Source organism: Toxoplasma gondii, chromosome XII (assembly GCF_000006565.2).
Source record: "Toxoplasma gondii ME49 chromosome XII, whole genome shotgun sequence".
Classification (NCBI taxonomy): Eukaryota; Apicomplexa; class Conoidasida; order Eucoccidiorida; family Sarcocystidae; genus Toxoplasma; species Toxoplasma gondii.
In genome coordinates this window covers 1,519,903-1,535,589 of record NC_031480.1, presented here as the reverse complement: position 1 = coordinate 1,535,589, position 15,687 = coordinate 1,519,903, and the positions used below count along the sequence as shown (strand labels likewise).

At 52.7% G+C, this 15,687-nt stretch overlaps 4 protein-coding genes and 2 non-coding genes across 6 annotated transcripts; 1 reads left to right on the top strand and 5 right to left on the bottom strand.

The window, feature by feature from the left end:
- Nucleotides 1-1,768: 1,768 nt before the first annotated feature.
- On the bottom strand, nt 1,769-5,360 carry RPP0 (ribosomal protein RPP0). Its single transcript, XM_002370587.2, has 3 exons — nt 5,264-5,360; nt 3,579-4,313; nt 1,769-2,981 (listed from the first exon to the last, which is right to left on the bottom strand). The coding sequence occupies exons 2-3, from the start codon at nt 4,165-4,167 to the stop codon at nt 2,626-2,628; spliced, it is 945 nt and encodes a 314-aa protein (XP_002370628.1). The 5' UTR covers nt 4,168-4,313; nt 5,264-5,360; the 3' UTR covers nt 1,769-2,625.
- Nucleotides 5,361-5,543: 183 nt separating this feature from the next.
- TGME49_218420 (WD domain, G-beta repeat-containing protein) lies at nt 5,544-11,813 on the top strand. The gene is made up of 8 exons (XM_002370588.2): nt 5,544-7,399; nt 7,716-7,781; nt 8,227-8,364; nt 8,862-9,052; nt 9,717-9,845; nt 10,151-10,272; nt 10,642-10,801; nt 11,230-11,813. Exons 1-8 carry the CDS (start codon nt 6,556-6,558, stop codon nt 11,308-11,310), a joined length of 1,731 nt encoding a protein of 576 aa, XP_002370629.1. The 5' UTR covers nt 5,544-6,555; the 3' UTR covers nt 11,311-11,813.
- A 249-nt stretch (nt 11,814-12,062) lies between these two features.
- Nucleotides 12,063-12,134, bottom strand: TGME49_218430. The gene has a single exon. It is a non-coding gene; the product is annotated as a tRNA-Asp (tRNA).
- A 182-nt stretch (nt 12,135-12,316) lies between these two features.
- Nucleotides 12,317-12,388, bottom strand: TGME49_218440. Its single transcript has one exon. It is a non-coding gene; the product is annotated as a tRNA-Asp (tRNA).
- A 538-nt stretch (nt 12,389-12,926) lies between these two features.
- Nucleotides 12,927-14,959, bottom strand: TGME49_218450 (hypothetical protein; the record flags this gene model as incomplete). Its single annotated transcript, XM_002370589.1, has 1 exon — nt 12,927-14,959. The coding sequence occupies exon 1, from the start codon at nt 14,745-14,747 to the stop codon at nt 12,927-12,929; it is 1,821 nt and encodes a 606-aa protein (XP_002370630.1). The 5' UTR covers nt 14,748-14,959.
- Nucleotides 14,960-15,159: 200 nt separating this feature from the next.
- TGME49_218460 (hypothetical protein) lies at nt 15,160-15,681 on the bottom strand (the record flags this gene model as incomplete). The annotated part of the gene is made up of 1 exon (XM_002370590.1): nt 15,160-15,681. One exon carries the CDS (start codon nt 15,679-15,681, stop codon nt 15,160-15,162), a length of 522 nt encoding a protein of 173 aa, XP_002370631.1.
- Between the last annotated feature and the right edge of the window lie 6 nt (nt 15,682-15,687).

Genomic DNA, 15,687 nt, shown 5'->3' with positions numbered 1-15,687 from the left:
TTCTGGAGAAGCGGCGACTCTCCTCTGCGACTCTCCCTGCAGCTCGGAGACACACAGGAACGCGGAGACGCAAAACGCCATCCCCAAACCGCCACACCCACCCCAGGAGAGAGAAGAGAGGAAAGGAGAAACAGAAGAAAGAAAAAAAGACAGACCAGAAGGAATAATACAACGAGAAGAGAGAAAAGCAGTTGCAGGCGAAGAGGAGATGAAGGGAGAAAGAGAGGAGGAGGAGAAGAAAGAGAAGACGAGAGAGGAGAAGAAGGAGCAGGAGTGAGAGACAAAGCGAGAAATAAACTTTTACTTCCCTCTGCTTGTGACTGGAGACACAGCAACGAGGTTCGCGCTTTTGGCTGGAGAAGGCGGAGCGGTGCATTGCATTTCTCTCTTATCTCCCCGTTTTCTTGTCCCTCGTCCTCCTCCTTTGTTGAGCTTCTTCTTCTTCCACTTTCGTTCCTCCTTCGCAGTCATTCCAACCGACTTCCTGGGCAGGTGCGCATCGCAAGAAAAGCGAGAGAGAAGCCCCCTCCGGAGAGAAGGATACAGAAGAAAAACACACGAGGCGGGGAGAGAGGACGACAGCGCGGAGACTGGGCCCCTGTGATCGGTGCCCGGCTCTCTGTACACCGCAGCGGGTCTGTCGAAGCCCGTTTGACTACAGATGCAGTAGAATGGCGGAGCAACGCTCTCCTCAAGACAGCAAAAAACTCGCTTCTCCCTTGCTTCTCCTCGATGCGGAGCCCGCCTGTCCTTTTGTGAACGTCTCCAGCCGAAGGAACAAGGAAACAGAAGAACCAGAAGCAGCTGTCTCACGTTGAAGGAGGAGAGACAGAGCGCCTTTAGGCTTTTCTGTCGCTGCAAAGGAACTGAGACTCGACAGAGAAACACACACCCCCATTCATCGTACGTTGTCTCTGCTACCTCACCCACCTAGTCTGTGTCTCTCGCAGCACGGCGAAGCAAAGTCTTCGCGGTGTACAGACACCGGAGAGACCTTGGCAACTGCTAGCGCCATCGCGCCTCCAACTTGGCTCTCTCTTCCCTCCGCATGCCGCTCTCACCTCTTCTCTCTCTGGTATCCCTTCTGTCTCTTCCGTTTCTGATGTCTCGTCTGTCTCTTCGCGTGTCTCATCTGCGTCGCATGCCGTGGTACCGGAATTAGTCTTTCTCCATACTCGTAGACTCCTCCTCAGCTTGCTCAGGAACTGAAACAGGAAGAGAGAACTCTCTGACGCGGGCTGCTCCACAGAGCTGGCCTTCTCGCGTGGAGCTTCCTCGACGTTGGAAGCAAGCTGCAGCGCTACCGGAGACCCCCGAAAAGGGGCAGAAGAAAGAAAAGGAAGGGACATGTCAAAGAGAGGAAAGAGAAAATAGTGGACTTCGATTCAGTTGTTTTTTTCGTTCGTCTCAAAGAAAGGCGAGATCGCTCGCGACCTCCCCACAGCGGCGATGACTCGGTGCCAAAAACGTGACAGGAGAAGAATTCTAAAAGGGACTGAGAGACACGGGTCCGACCTGTGCAATCTCAGTGAAAAAGACTCTGCTTCGGCACTCGAAGGGAGGCTGTGTTTCTCTCGACACTGATCTAGAATCGTCGAGTGCTATATCACTGGCGGATTTCCACAGAGATTTCAGAGCCTCAGCTGAAACTCCTCACACCAGCTGTCTGTGCACCTCCTCTGTGTGGAGTCTCCTCTCGGGCGCCGGATTGCTTGTAACGCCGCAGCGAAGGAAAACACCGGGGAACACCCGTGAATAGAAGGGCAAATGGGAATTTTCTTCTTGCGGCCAAAGTAGCTGCAGTTTCTGACTTTGAACAAACTCCTTTTTCGTTCGACGCAGAGTGACGTGAGCCCTTCTTGAGTTGGGAGTGTCGCCTGTATTCGAAGCTACAACTCTCATCTCACAATACCAGCACAACGTGCAAAACTTCCTGTTTACCCATATACACCGTCTTTCTCCCTCTCTATATATTTGTGCACTCACGATAAGTGAAGACAAAGGACCCAGATGATCGTGGTGCCTGAAACCTATGCGCATCCAGATGCCGTATCTCAAGCGCAATTTCTCATCGTGTCATCCTTTCTCGGTATGCACACTACTGCGAGAGTTCCTTTCTCCTCTTTTGGCAACGTCTGCCTTTCCATATATGCACTGTTTTTCATATACATATATACTCTATATTCACAAAGTGAAGATTGTTTCTCGATCCATTGACGGCCTGTTTCGCTGGTCTGTTGCCCCTTTTCTGGGCTTTCCAAACAAACACTGGACAGCAGCCCTGCGACTCACGGCGAGGCTTTCACAGTCACTGCATGCAATCTGGAAAAAATCGAAAGCAAACGAAAGCTAACACCCCTCTCGCCTTCGTTCTCTCCCGCCTGCGCAGTCGCCCGTGTCTCCTCACAGAAGTCCCGCGAGAGCAGAGGCCGAGCCGCCTCTGCTCTCGCCTCTTTTGCCGCCTCCAGGCCCTCCTCCCTAACTCGTCTTTTCTGCCTTTCCGCAGATTCCCACTTTTGCGCGTGCTGTCTCCTCTGCGCTCTCCACAGAAGAGAAGACACCGCACTCCTCCTCCGTTTCCTCGAAGACCGCGAAGCCATCGTCGTCTTTCTTCTCCGCACTCTTCTAGTCGAAGAGAGAGAAACCCATGTCGTCTTCTTCCTCCTCCGGCTCCTCCTCCTTGGGAGCCTCGGCGGCAGCGGCAGCGCCTGCGGCGGGGGCGGCAGCGGCGGCGACTGCGGCGAACGCCTCGGGATTTTCCAGGATGTCCTTGATTCTCTGCATCTGCGGGAAGGAGTAGTCCGACTCCAGGACGAGAGACGTGCAGAACTTGAAGGCCTCCAAGATGCTGTGAGGCGCAGACGCCGTCGTCGGGAAACCCACCTCCCGCGACAAAGCAGCCACGTTCATCGTGCCGGCTCTGAACTTCTCCAGGATCACCTCGTCCGTGATGTCCAGTACAGAGGCCTTGTAGACCGAACCTGAAGACAAGAAAAGCGAAGAACAGGGAAAGCTGTGTGCGTCGAAGTGGCGGGCAGAAGGGGAGAAAGAGGAATACACAAAGCGACCGGAAAAACGCAGAGACATGTGGAAGAAGGAAAGGCGAAGGAGAAACCCGTTTCTGTGTTGGGGGCAGAGAAATGGCCCAGAAGGGTGCGGCGGTCGATTTTCTCGAACAAAGGCCCATCTGGTGTGACATCCAGACTCGACGACGGCGCAGGCATTTCCTCACGCATTTCTCTTCCGAAGTTTTCGTTCTTTCCTCTCTCTACCCTAGGTGCTCTCTCTTCCCGTGCTCGTGAGCACTTTTCTAAAAGCCCACACTGTCTCTCTCGTGACACTCATCTCTCTTCTTCCTGTCTCGTCTTCGCCAGCCTCGTCAGCCGCCTCTACTTCTCTGCCTCATTCTCTTCCTCGTTTTGCTTCAACCACGTCGCTTTCCTTTCCCTGTTCGTTACACCCTGCGGTTCTCGCTTCCGCTTTGCATCCTCTGTATGCCCGCTGCCTCTCTCCCATCGCTTCCTGTCCTTCTTCTCTCGCTCTTCTGTGCGCGTCTTCTCTCCGTGTCGCGGACTGACCGTCATCGTAGACATGCTGGATGGCGAGACCGTATTCAAACGGTTTGATGTTGAGCTTCTGAAGGAGCGTGGCGGCACTGGCGGTGACTTTGTCGCCCTCCTTGATGAGGTGGACCTCGTTCTGGATTTCGATTTGACCCTTGACGATCTTGGTGGCGATGCCGAGCGCCTGGAAGAAGGAGGTGCTGCCAGGGTCCATGCCCGTCGGACCCGCGGGGATGAAGACGTCGATAGGCGCGAAGACACCCTGGCGTGCGGGGGCCGGGACCTTGTTTTCCGCGACGATTCTGCGGACTTCTGCGGGGTCTTCGATGCAGAAGATGAAGCCGACGTTCAGCCGGACGAGAGGCAGGAGCTTTTCCAGCTGCGGCATCTCGCTCATCTTCTGCTTGAGCGCAGTTCGAATCATCGTGTTCTTCCCCATGAGCACCACGGCCTTGCCGCGCAGAGCCAGACGGATGTCGGCCATCTGCTTGCTGCCGACGTGGTCTGCCTCGACGACGAGGACGCGCGGGTACTTCTCGAGGAGCGCGAACAGACGCGAGAAGTACGTCTTGCGCTTGTCAGACTTTCCCTTGGGACCCGCCATGGTGACAACGAAAAGGGAGAGAAAAGGGAGCAGAAAGGTGCTGGAACGGAGGGCAAAAAAGCCGTGGAACGAGCAGGAAAACGCAGAGACACCGAGGGGAAGCTGTGGAGACTGTCAGTGCGACGAGGCCTGCCAATCACTTTAACCTGCACGCAAAAAACAAGAAGAGAGAGCGATGAAGCCTTTCGACGTGAAACGAGAAGTGGTGAGCGGAAAGGATGACGCGCGGCCATCCGCAAAGAACACATAGGCACACACGGATTCCCGGTGTCGTTAGAAACACAGAGAAACCTCTCCTCCTCGGTGGGGGGGAGAAACGAACGAGGTCTTCAACCGATACGACAGGACAACCAGCGTTCTCCTCTCCAAAACTTCACTTTTTTGTCAGACTCCTGTGTTCAGCGAGGAGATAGAGAATGCCAAAAACTCAGCAACAGGCGACTCCCATTCGACCCTGAAGAAACCGCCTGGAAAGACTCGGAGTGCCTCGCATAAAGAGAGGCTCCACAGAGTACACCTCCTCTCTACTCCGTTTTTCTTTCGCTTCTTCCCGCTGCAGAATGAAGTCGATGAACACATACAGCGAAGACGAGGGAAAGACTTAAGAGGCGTGGTGTCAGCTGCGCGAGGCAGCAAAGAGAGGAGCGTCTCTACTGAGAAACGCGCTATCTCGATTTTTACTTCATTGAAGCGTTGAAGACGTGAGCAATACCACAGACCACCAGCTACCAGTGACTTCGAACGAAGTCCCAGACGGCTGAAGGTAGATTCTTCTCCCGGACGAGCTGTGTCTGTCTCCTCGGGAGGCTATCATGTACGCGGGAGGCGCAGCCGCAAGGAAACAACGCGCTGTCACTGCAGCTTCAGAAGTGGGTTTCCAGCGATTAATACGAAGGAAAAGGACTAAAGACCTCTGAACTTGGCTGGAGATGAGACAGTCTGTGTCTGCTGGTAAGGATGTCTCTTCTCTCGCGGCGCTCGACTCTTCCCCACAGCCGAGGCGCCGCGCGCGGAACCGGGAGGGTGTGATGTGCACAAAAGCAGAGTTTCCCTCCTTTTCTGCCCTGAAAGAAGAACCAGAGAAAGCCAGACTTACCACAAGCTTCGAGGAATTCAACACCCGGAAAACAAACCAGAAATAATGGATAAAAGACGCGGGAACACTCGCAGGGTCGACCCGCTGAGTACATGCGCGTACTCTGTACATACATACACCCGAGAAAACATGCACTGCTCCCTCACGCGGTGAGGCGCCCCCGGGTTTTCTACACCCGTCCGGCTCCTCAATCTCCGACTATAAGCCGATCCAAATACAGAGCGGTATTTTTCTTGGGTGCCGTGAATGCATGTAGAATGCTAAAGCCTACAGTGTGAGACGCTCTGTACGTTGTCGCCTCCTCCTATTTCTCGAAAAACGGCCTGTGGAGAGGGGCGAGCAGAAACCCCGGGAGAGCTGGAAGCGAAAAACGGAGTCTCAGCGTCGATTCCCCGCAGTTTCTGCCTTTCTGGTACCCGGAACTCGGGTGTACATACACCTGAAGACTCGCTGTTCCGCACATTGTGTTCTGGCGTCGTGAACGCAGCTGGGGCAGCTTTTCTTGTGCTTCGTTCTCGCTTTTCGAGGACTTTTTTTCACGAACTGGCGAAGCCCTTTTTCGCGGCTTCGCGGAGGGGACGAAATGCGTGTCTCCGCGTCGTTCTTTCCGTGGTGAGAGGAGCGTGACGGCGGCAAAGAGTGAAGAAGACTGCGCGAGAGCCGACGGAGACAGGGAGGGGAGGATCTTTCAGATGTCTCAGTTTTTTTCCCGTCCTCCGGTGCCTGCCCCCAGAGCGAGAACCGCGTTCTCTGGCGCATGCATGACAAAACCAATAGTTTTTCCACGTTGCTGGTCTCTCTTCTTTCCTGTCATTGCGCGTTCGTCTTTTCTCCGTGCTTTCTTCCTGGTACTGCGCGTTCGCTTCGGCTACTAAATCAGTTTCTTCGGTCGGTCGCCTCTCTCGTTGTCCTCGCTCCTGCCTCGTCGAGTCTTTCGTCTTCAGAGTTCTGTCTTCTCTCTTCGTAAAGATTGTCGTCTTTTCCCTTCTTTTTGTGCCAGTTTCCCTCTGCTTTCTGCCTCTTCGTCTCTCGCCGCCTCTCTTGCTGCAGCACCCTCTTGTGTGCCCATCTCTTCGGAGCGTAGCTCTTTTCGCCGTCTTCGATCTCTGCTGATCCACCCATTCGTCCTTTCTGTCTCTTCCGTCTCCTCGACCTTCCTCTCTTCGCCTCCTGTGCCGCCTTCCTTTTCTGTCCCTGTTCTCCGCCCAACTGTCTCACATCGCCGCCTCGCGGCTGTTTCGTCCGCCTCGTCCGTGGCTTGTCGTTTCGTAGTCTTGTCGCCATCCACCAGCATGACGGCCGAGACGCTCCAGGAGGCCGAGCCGCCCCCAGTCGCCGGGCCTTCGCTATCCGAGGAGAACGAGCTGTTCGGTGCGAGCTATCCTCTCCACTCGTTTCCCTTGCTTCTGCAACAGTGCCAGAAACGGACGTACTCGCTGTTTGTGAACTCTGTCGGTCTGAAGCCCCCGCCGTTCCTCCCTGCAGTTGAAGAGAAAGTGAAGCTGAAGCTCCACGACGAGTACTTCTTCCCGCGTCTCCCGGCGGCCTCCGTCTCCTCCTCCTCTGCGTCTGTGCCTCCCTTCGCCATCGAGCAGGGCGACGCTGCTGGAGCTCAGACAGAGCCGCAGAAGAAGGCTCTAGAGAACGGAGCCGCCGCGAGCGAGACGAAGATGACAGAGAGCACGGTCCTCGCGGTTCCGTCCCAGCCCGCCGACGCCGACCTCGCCAAGCGGCCTCGCGTGCTCGCCTGCCCAGCTGTGCATACTCCCGAGATGACAGTCTCGGAGCTCCTCTCCGAGCTCTCTTCAAGGACCGCCGCCTCCTCGGTGCCCTACGCCTCTTCGGAGGTCTCTGGAGGAGCGGCAGGTGCGGCGCCAGGGCCCGGCAAGGCCCTCGCGCCCCTGTCGGCGGAGACAGGAGCCTCAGGCTCCCCAGGCGGAGCCAGCGGCGAGTCGGGGGCTTTGGCGCGGAAGGAGACAGTCGGTGGCGAGCTGGCGAATCTGCGCCTGAAGAATCTCCCGGCGGCTCTGAGGCCCACGTGGCACGCGCCCTGGAAGCTCCACAGAGTCATCGCCGGACACCTCGGCTGGGTCACTTGTCTCGCCGTCGATCCCACCAACGAGTGGTTTGCTACAGGCAAGGGAGGGGAAGAGAAAGAGAAGAAGAGTTCGAGGGAGGAGGTGACAAAGGCGAGAACGGAGGGGTTGTGAGAAGAGAAGGAGAAGAATCCGAGTGGCGTGGCGACAGAGGAGCGAAAAGCGAAGGAGGGAAGGCAGAGATGGATGGAGAAGAAAATACGAGGAAGGAAATAATGGGGTGACAGAAAAGTTGAAGAAGAGAAAAGAGCAGAAGGAGGGAAGACACCAGAGAGGGATCGAGAAGGAGAAGCGAAGCGAGAACGGGGAACGGAACAGTGAGATTGTAGGTCGCATGCCTGTTGTGTCTCGTTCAGGCTCGAACGACCGCCTCATCAAAATCTGGGACCTTGCGTCCGGTACACTGAAGCTCTCTCTCACTGGTGAGGACAGAAACCGACGACGTGCAGAAGGAAATGTGGAGTGCACAGGGAGGACACGAAAATGCATGTATTTCGCCTGCGGGGGGAGGGGGAACAGAAGCCAACTGCGTTTCTGTGTATTTTTGTGTGTTTTTTGCTATTCCGAGTGCTGCTGTCCGACACGCGGTTCCTTCTCTTCTTTGTCACTTCGCAAAGTGGAGAAGGCAGCGAGTCTGTTACTCTAAAGAAGATTACCAAGTCTCGAAAGAGAACTCATGCTTCCTCCCATCAATTCGAGAGGTGGTTCAATGCTGCTCTCGGTGTCCGTATATACGTACAAGGCTTTTGTGCTCACTCATCAACCTCTCTTGACAGATGTTGTTTATGCTTGTATGTTTGTATGCACGGGAATGCGTGAGGAGCTGCGGTTGTGCATTGCTTGGCTGGGTCGCCTTTTTTCTGCCAGGACATGTCTCCGCGATTCGAGACATCAAGATCTCTTCGCGACATCCGTACATGTTTACTTGCGGAGAGGACAACCGCGTCAAGTGCTGGGACTTGGAGCAGAACAAAGTCGTGAGAGACTATCACGGGCACTTGTCTGGTGAGACCTCTTCGCTACAAGGCGAAACAGAAAAGAGCCAGCATTGAACATCTTTCCTCTATGCGTAGCACGAAGGAAACGCTCGCGAATGGCCTGTCTACTCATAGATATGCGTACTTTTACACTCGCGTATTTCGACTTTTGTAGGTATGCATACGCTTGTATGTATGTGTACGCCTACGTGTATGTACACGTCTATGTATAGGCATACGCATTCATCTGTGTGGAAATCTAAGTGTATATGCATGCGTACATATCTGTGTATGTCTCTGTGCATGCTGCCTTTTGTGTTTGAGTGATGCGGGAAGTTCAAAAGTGCAGGTATTGCCCATTCAAATCAAGACGATATATTTTGATGGCAGTCGTCCGCAGAGTGCACATGTGGACCTGTGTACATGTGACATGGCGTAGGAACTGAGGCGCGTGCCTGGTTCAGATTTTTTCTGGAGAAGTGGCGTCTCTTGGGTGCGCGCTTTCCGTATGCAATGCGTTTTCAGGTGTCTATACACTCGCGCTGCATCCGCAACTCGACATTCTCTGCAGCGGAGGCCGTGACGCCGTTGTGCGCGTGTGGGACATGCGGACGAAACACGAGATTTACGTTTTGAGTGGACATCAGGGAACAATTATGTCTCTGCAGATGCAAGCTCTTGAGCCTCATATCATCTCTGGCTCTCAAGATAAAATGGTAGGTTTTGTGTTTGAAAGAAGCCAATGATTCTGCGTCAGAGAGTCTCTCTCCTTGTGTCGCTTTCCTTCTCGCCGTGCGAGCTCGACGCGGTGCGGTCTTCCGTGCTGTGGAGGAAGCACTGGAGCCTTGCAAGCACGAAAGGAAAAAACTGAACAAAGGGAGCCCAGGCATGTCTACAGATGTAAAGTGAACATTCGCACATACACGTCTCTTGGTAGGTGTAGGCGTGACTGGTATTCTCACATATACCTCATAGATTCAGCCATACGCGTATGAGTAGACATGCATTTGTGGAGGAGATTGTATGCGTAGATGCAGTTGTGGGCGTCGATTGTGTGTGTGACGGTCTTGTGTGTATAGACGTGTGATCGTCAAAAGAAAATGCATGTATACTGTTCTGCACTCACTGTATTTCTACATTGATAGAGATGCGTTTCTGTGTCTCTCCTTTTGGAGTGCAGGTATGGAATATCTGTGCACACTTTTGCGGCACATACATTGATGTATGAATGTGGATGTATAGTGTGTGTATATGTGTATTCCTCTCTCTCATGTTGGTATTTGTAACACCTGTTTTTGCCTATTGTTAGGGGTCTGAGGTACACTTATATACGTTTATATATTTGTTGGTGTTGTGTATCTACTGCATTTTGATTGTCAGGTGCGCTTGTGGGACTTGACTGCGGGGAAATGCTCGGCAGTTTTGACCAACCACAAAAAGAGCATTCGGGCGATGGCTTTTCATCCCCAAGAATACTCCTTCGTCTCTTGTGCAGCAGATAAAATCAAAGTAGGTGACAGACGGGAAGTCGAGAGCGAGGAAAGGGAACGGGAGTTAGGCCGTTTTATGACCGAAAACGAAATGAGTGAGGGAAGCAGCGTCTGAAAGAATGCGCAGCAAGGTGAAAAAAGGAGCATTTTGTGTTCTTGGCCTCCTGCGCGAGAAAGGTTTCTTCCAGAATAGAGCTTGTGGAGAAGTGAAGAAAGGCCACAAAGCTAAAGCATTCTCTGCTGGTCCTGCGAGGTGTTGTCGGCCATCATTTTGGACTTTCTTCCATTCAGGTTGCCGTTTCACGATTTGTCCTTTTTGCTCAGGTCTGGAGAAACCCACTAGGGCAATTCGAAAGAAACATCGAAGGCCACAATTCCATCATCAACTGCTGCGCCATCAAGGAGGACGGCGACTCTTCGATCCTTATTGCCGGCACAAATAACGGGTGAGGCGAAAAAAGGCGGCTTTCCTGCGGGATCAATCCCACTTTCTCTCTTTACAGCATGCGCGTGTGAAAAAGACAGGGACACCCGTTGTCCACGAAAGAACAGAACTAATGACTGTAGGCTCACTGCTTATCTCTAGGGATGCCCTTCAAGTGTTTGTGCATAGTTGTTGGTATTTGTATCTATACGTCTGTATGGGTTTATATGCTGGTATACGGATAGTGAGTGAATGTGCACACGAATACATCAGACGCATACGCATGCAAGCGTATGCCATCTGGCCTGAGCTGAAGAGATCTCCCTCATTTCCCTCGTCCTTTTCCTATAAAACAACAGGGCTGTTCTGCTGTCTTGGGGTGTCTGTACAGCCAACTGCACTTCTGGGACTGGGCCTCCGGCTACAAGTTTGACACCATTCAGTCTCGCGTGCAACCTGGTTCCCTGGAGAGCGAAAACGGAATTTTCTGTTGTGCGCTGGATAAATCCGAGACACGCCTCTTAACAGGAGAATGTGACAAAACCATCAAGGTAGGAAAACAGTTCGCCAGAGAGGCACTGGCGTGTATAGACAAGCGATTGAAGCGAGTGGTAGACCGCTATGGCTCATGCAATTCAGATACTGCGAGAAAATGGGGATCCGCTTTTCAAGGGTACATGCATATGCTTACTGTCGACATAGTCATGTCGAGTTTCGGGCTGCCCATGTATAAATGTATGTTTATATATGTATATGTGTATTTTCACGCAGCTACCTTAGTCAGGTCTACAGTGTAGTTCGTGTAATTGCTGTTTGTATCTTTGTGGACATATGCACGTGTGATTACTCGCAGTAGAAATATAGGGAAGCTGGAAGAGGAGATAGAGAGAAATGCTTGAAGACAGTGAGAGATTTACAGTGGGTAATGGGGACAGCAAAGTTCTCGTCCACACGTGAGTATGTGCCTTTTTTTGTGCAGGTTTGGAAACCGGACGAAGAGGCAACAGAGGAATCGCATCCATTGCAGTGGAAGCCGCAAAGATCGATAAAGCGCTACTAGAGCATTTTCTGAATTTGTCTCGTGCTGTTCAACACCCAAGAAACACGGGAAACTGGCTCTTCGCCTACGAGGTGCTCGTTCGTCGCGGTGCGGTGTATGGAGTGTACGGACACAGGGGCTGCTGCTGCACGGGAAGTCCTTTGGCGTTCTGTGTTACCGAGTCTTTGTTAATAACATGGGGAAGCAAACAAGCGGGTTTTTCGGCTTGAACATGCCATGTGGTTTTTCCACTTCTCTACCGTTGAATTGGCTGCGTACTGTTGAGAAATATCACCGGCAGACGAGTGTGCGACGATAGTGCACAACCACAACAGCCCGGTGAAGGCGTGTAACGACGTAAGCGCCGCATCAGATGCTAATCCTAGACGAGTAAGGGATGAGCGCATGTATTACGTTCACTTCATGCAAAACTGTCATGCAATGCAGTAGATGGCAACAGCCGTGTTGTTGAATCTTCTGGAAGATCTCGCAGCAGCCTCTGATAGTGTAGTATCAACTCCCAGGTGGATTGACTGGCTTGCAGACCTGCGTTAGCGAACCAGACTGTTGAGAAATTACAAATGTAGCGCATCGCAAGCTCTCAGCAAACTCATTCACGCTGACTATCGAGAAAAGAAAAACCGTAGACTCAATTCCAGGTCTGCCGCTGCACGTAATTTGTACGTAACACATGCAAGGAATACTCCGTAGCTGCGTTACATTGGAAGTAAAACCTCTAGTAAACCCAAGATGATCGAACCGTAGAAAAACAACTCCGAGACCGGGAATTGAACCCGGGTCTTCCGCGTGACAGGCGGAAATACTAGCCACTATACTATCTCGGACAACACAGAAACTTGTAGGCGTTGTTTTGTTTCATGCTGTGCCGTAAACCATCCGCTTAATAAATTTAAGACCGCCACCTACTAAACCAAGACACGTCGTTACGTGTGTTTGACTTGCGCTTTGGATCTGTAGAGTCTTCCATTAACATAATAAGTGGTCTGAAGGCAAGAGCTTAAAGAAACTCCGAGACCGGGAATTGAACCCGGGTCTTCCGCGTGACAGGCGGAAATACTAGCCACTATACTATCTCGGACAATAATATGTTTCTCTCCAGCCAGCGATACTGTCGTGCTCAGAAAGAGTTCTGTGTGTTCAGGTTAGGGATGTGAAATTTCTGAAAAGTGTGAAGAGTGGTCTTGCCTGGCAGCCACTCTCTCTGCGTAATGACGCAGTCGTTTCAGGGGACCCGCAAGTCATTCGTGTTTGCGTGCTGGTGCCACCCGAGGTGTCGATCCAAGTTGATGCGTGACCTGGCGACTTCGGTGCTAGACGCTAGCGAAAATCACAAGCAGATGCCCACTGACACTGTCCCTTCTTCTGACATCGGCAGGGTGTCCGATGAAGCCTCCACTTAGGACAAGCCACAGCGGGAACTGTCGTTGGGGTGTTCGTGTCGTCTGCATATGCAAAGTGGTAGTGAATCGGCATTCATGTGTTTAAGCAGTTCCAACAAAGTTCATCTCTTCAAGAAAGTAGATGGTCCGTATTTAGGCGCAGTCATTCAAGCTGATACTTGCTGGACTAGAGTGTACACATTGGAAATGGTGCTTGTAAGTAGAATCGCTTGTCGGTCACAGTGCATCGATCCTTGCTCGCAGGCGCTCGAGTCTCTCCGCTGGACTGGGTCGGTGGGACTGGCGCGAATTGTCTGATGAACGACATGGCAGCTGCGATGACACCACTGCTGTTGAACCACTGACTGAATCTTCCGTCGAGCGGCTCACCTGGGAGACGCCTGCTGCCACGCGGACGCCACGAACAATCGCTGAAACAAACGTGTCACAGCCGATTCTCTCAAACTTCGCCGACCGTGAAGTGCTTGACGTCGCCGTATCAATTTCCTGTTCACCTTCATTCGTTTCTCCGTCGTCGCAGCACTCCGGCCCAGAGAAAGATACTATCGACACCGTGTGTGAGTGCGAGCAGGACTCGCTCCCATTTGGTGCTGGAGAACCTACATTGGCGTACGGGGAAGGGTTACTTTCTGAGGTCTTCACAGTGGGGATACCTAAATCTTTACTCGGTGAACAACAACTCCCAGTCTGAAATGGCACTGGGCCAGACAATGAGGACTCGGCTGGACACCCAATGAACGCCAGGAGGGAAGGTGACGATGACGATCGAGGGGCAGTGGTTGCAGAGCCGCCGTCACTTGCTGGCGGTTCTTGAGGGACAACCCAGCAACGAATATAAATGAGAATAAGTGCCGCTCCCACTACGAATATCGCAGTGCCAGCGCACCAAGTAACGACATGAAGTATTTTGACATTGGAGTTGGCTGGCACTTGTTTGGTGCGCCCATTGGGTTTTGGAGTAGACGCAGGTGCTGCAGGCAGTAGGGCCACGTTCGCTGTGGAAACATCGATCCGGGACAGTACCGTTACGTCGGCGGAATTATGCAATTCCACGGGTGGATCTGCTGAGGAAGGCATTGCTTGGGGCAGTTCCAGTGCCAGTCTGGAAGCAGAAGTTGCTGGATTTTCAGTCTTCGTGTCAACACCGCTGAGAATTTGTGGTGGACCAACAACGCCGTCTTGCGGATCTTCATCACCAGTGCCATACACTGCCTCTGTAGACGAGGCAGAAGAGTCTGTGGGCAGACCCGCCGTCTCACCAGATGCTGACACTTCTTCAGGAGATGGATCTGTAGCCGCAACGCTGTCCCTTCTCCGATTTAGTGTCTCTTTGGCTTGTTTGTGAAGCCTCATGAACTCCCGTAAAAAAGCGCTGTAGCTCTCATTATCTCTTATGCTCGATGGAGACGTCACAGTGGTTTGAGTATTCTCGCTTCCGGCCGTCTCACGTGCCCCACTTGTGTCTATTATATCATGGTTCGCTGGCATCGCAGCATCCGACATATCGTTATCTTCTTCCCTGGACAATGCCAGTGCTTTCGTCTCACTCTCCGTCGTCACATCGGACTGTCCTTTCTCGGCGGCACCATATTCTGTTCCACTGCTTGCGGCTGTAGAATATCCCGTGGCGGCCGACCCATGGAAACCACGCATTCTCTGGTTCATCTGCTCCTGCCGCCCCTCGTGTTTCTCAGGGGAGGCGTGCAAGTCGATGGGTACCTTGTGCTCGAGTCCATGCTCTGTGCCTTCGTCGTCAGTCTGTCGGCTCGCATTTCTCGGTTCTGTCTCTGCTTGCCATTTCAACGCCTTCACACTGTTCCGCTCGTGCTGTTTGTTGAGACCCCAGGTGGGCTTCTTCCCTTCCTTTGAATGTCTCCTTTCGACTTTCGTCCGATCATCACCAGAATCATTGTATCTATCCTCGCTGACCATATCGCTTGAACTGGCTGTACTTGAGAACCTTGTCTCCTTAGTATCTGCCCACTCGATCAGACCGTTCTCCGCCGCATACGCGAACGAATCTTCTGGCGCCTTCATCTCCCGGAAAGTCGCACAAAGAAAACAAGACAGTTCAGGAGCCAGCAGCTTCTCTGGTGAAGCTCTCTGCCCCTTCTTCCCCCTGAAATCCGCAAGGGAGCCTGTAGGACCTGGAAAGGAGTAGCATCTCCTTGCGGCAATTCCTTTCCGCGTAAACACCCCACAAAGCGGCTTTCCGTATGATATCGAATCCCAAACTGGCGCCCAGTCCCGGTGCCACTCTAGGGAGTCTGTGTCATCGAGGATGCCGCCTTCGCTTGTTATCTGCGCAGAGAAGAAACACCTGGCAACCGGAGAAAGTATAACGAGTCGTGTTCTGAACACACATCTGGGCTCAGTTCGGCGCTGTGTAAATGCTTCCCGCCGTCATTGAGGCCATAGTCCTTAACATCCTCTAGAGTGAAACATCGAATTATTTCTCATTTCCTATCCGTATACATGTATCTATTTCCTGTATGCAAGGTAGTGTACAGCTTACCCATTTCCATCCGTTACTAGTGTCACTGTGTCTTCGCGTACGGTGTAGCTCAAGCCGCCTCAGGCCAATCCAGCATGCATCAGGTCTTCTGTCAAGCACCATGTGCGCAAACTTCATTTCAGCGGTTGTATATAATGCCGCCAGGTGTGCACCAAAACTCATACATATACGTTCGGCTTCTTCCCAGGTCCCCACTTGCTTCAGTGTGCCGCCGTCATCGGCGTCCGATTGCCGATGGCGAAACTCCGTAAAATCGAACGACTTAAAGCACCTTCCCGTTGTTCCTTGTACTCGCATCCAGTTCGTCTGCGGACATGGCCGGTAGGTCTCCTCAAACGGTTTGTCACGAGACACGTACTCGTTGACAAGACGTGCCGCATTTGCATACTTCTCATCAACAATGGGGACAAACTCCTGATCCCCTTGACCAAATCCGTCATCGCCCACGTCGTCCATTTGTGT

Coding starts and splice junctions, on each gene's coding strand:
- RPP0 (XM_002370587.2), bottom strand. CDS start 4,167: ATGGCGGGTCCCAAGGGAAAGTCTGACAAGCGCAAGACGTACTTCTCG. Junction 2,982..3,578: donor CCAGCATGTCTACGATGACG/GTCAGTCCGCGA, acceptor TCTTGTCTTCAG/GTTCGGTCTACAAGGCCTCT.
- TGME49_218420 (XM_002370588.2), top strand. CDS start 6,556: ATGACGGCCGAGACGCTCCAGGAGGCCGAGCCGCCCCCAGTCGCCGGG. Junction 7,400..7,715: donor CAACGAGTGGTTTGCTACAG/GCAAGGGAGGGG, acceptor TGTCTCGTTCAG/GCTCGAACGACCGCCTCATC. Junction 10,273..10,641: donor ATTGCCGGCACAAATAACGG/GTGAGGCGAAAA, acceptor GTGTCTGTACAG/CCAACTGCACTTCTGGGACT.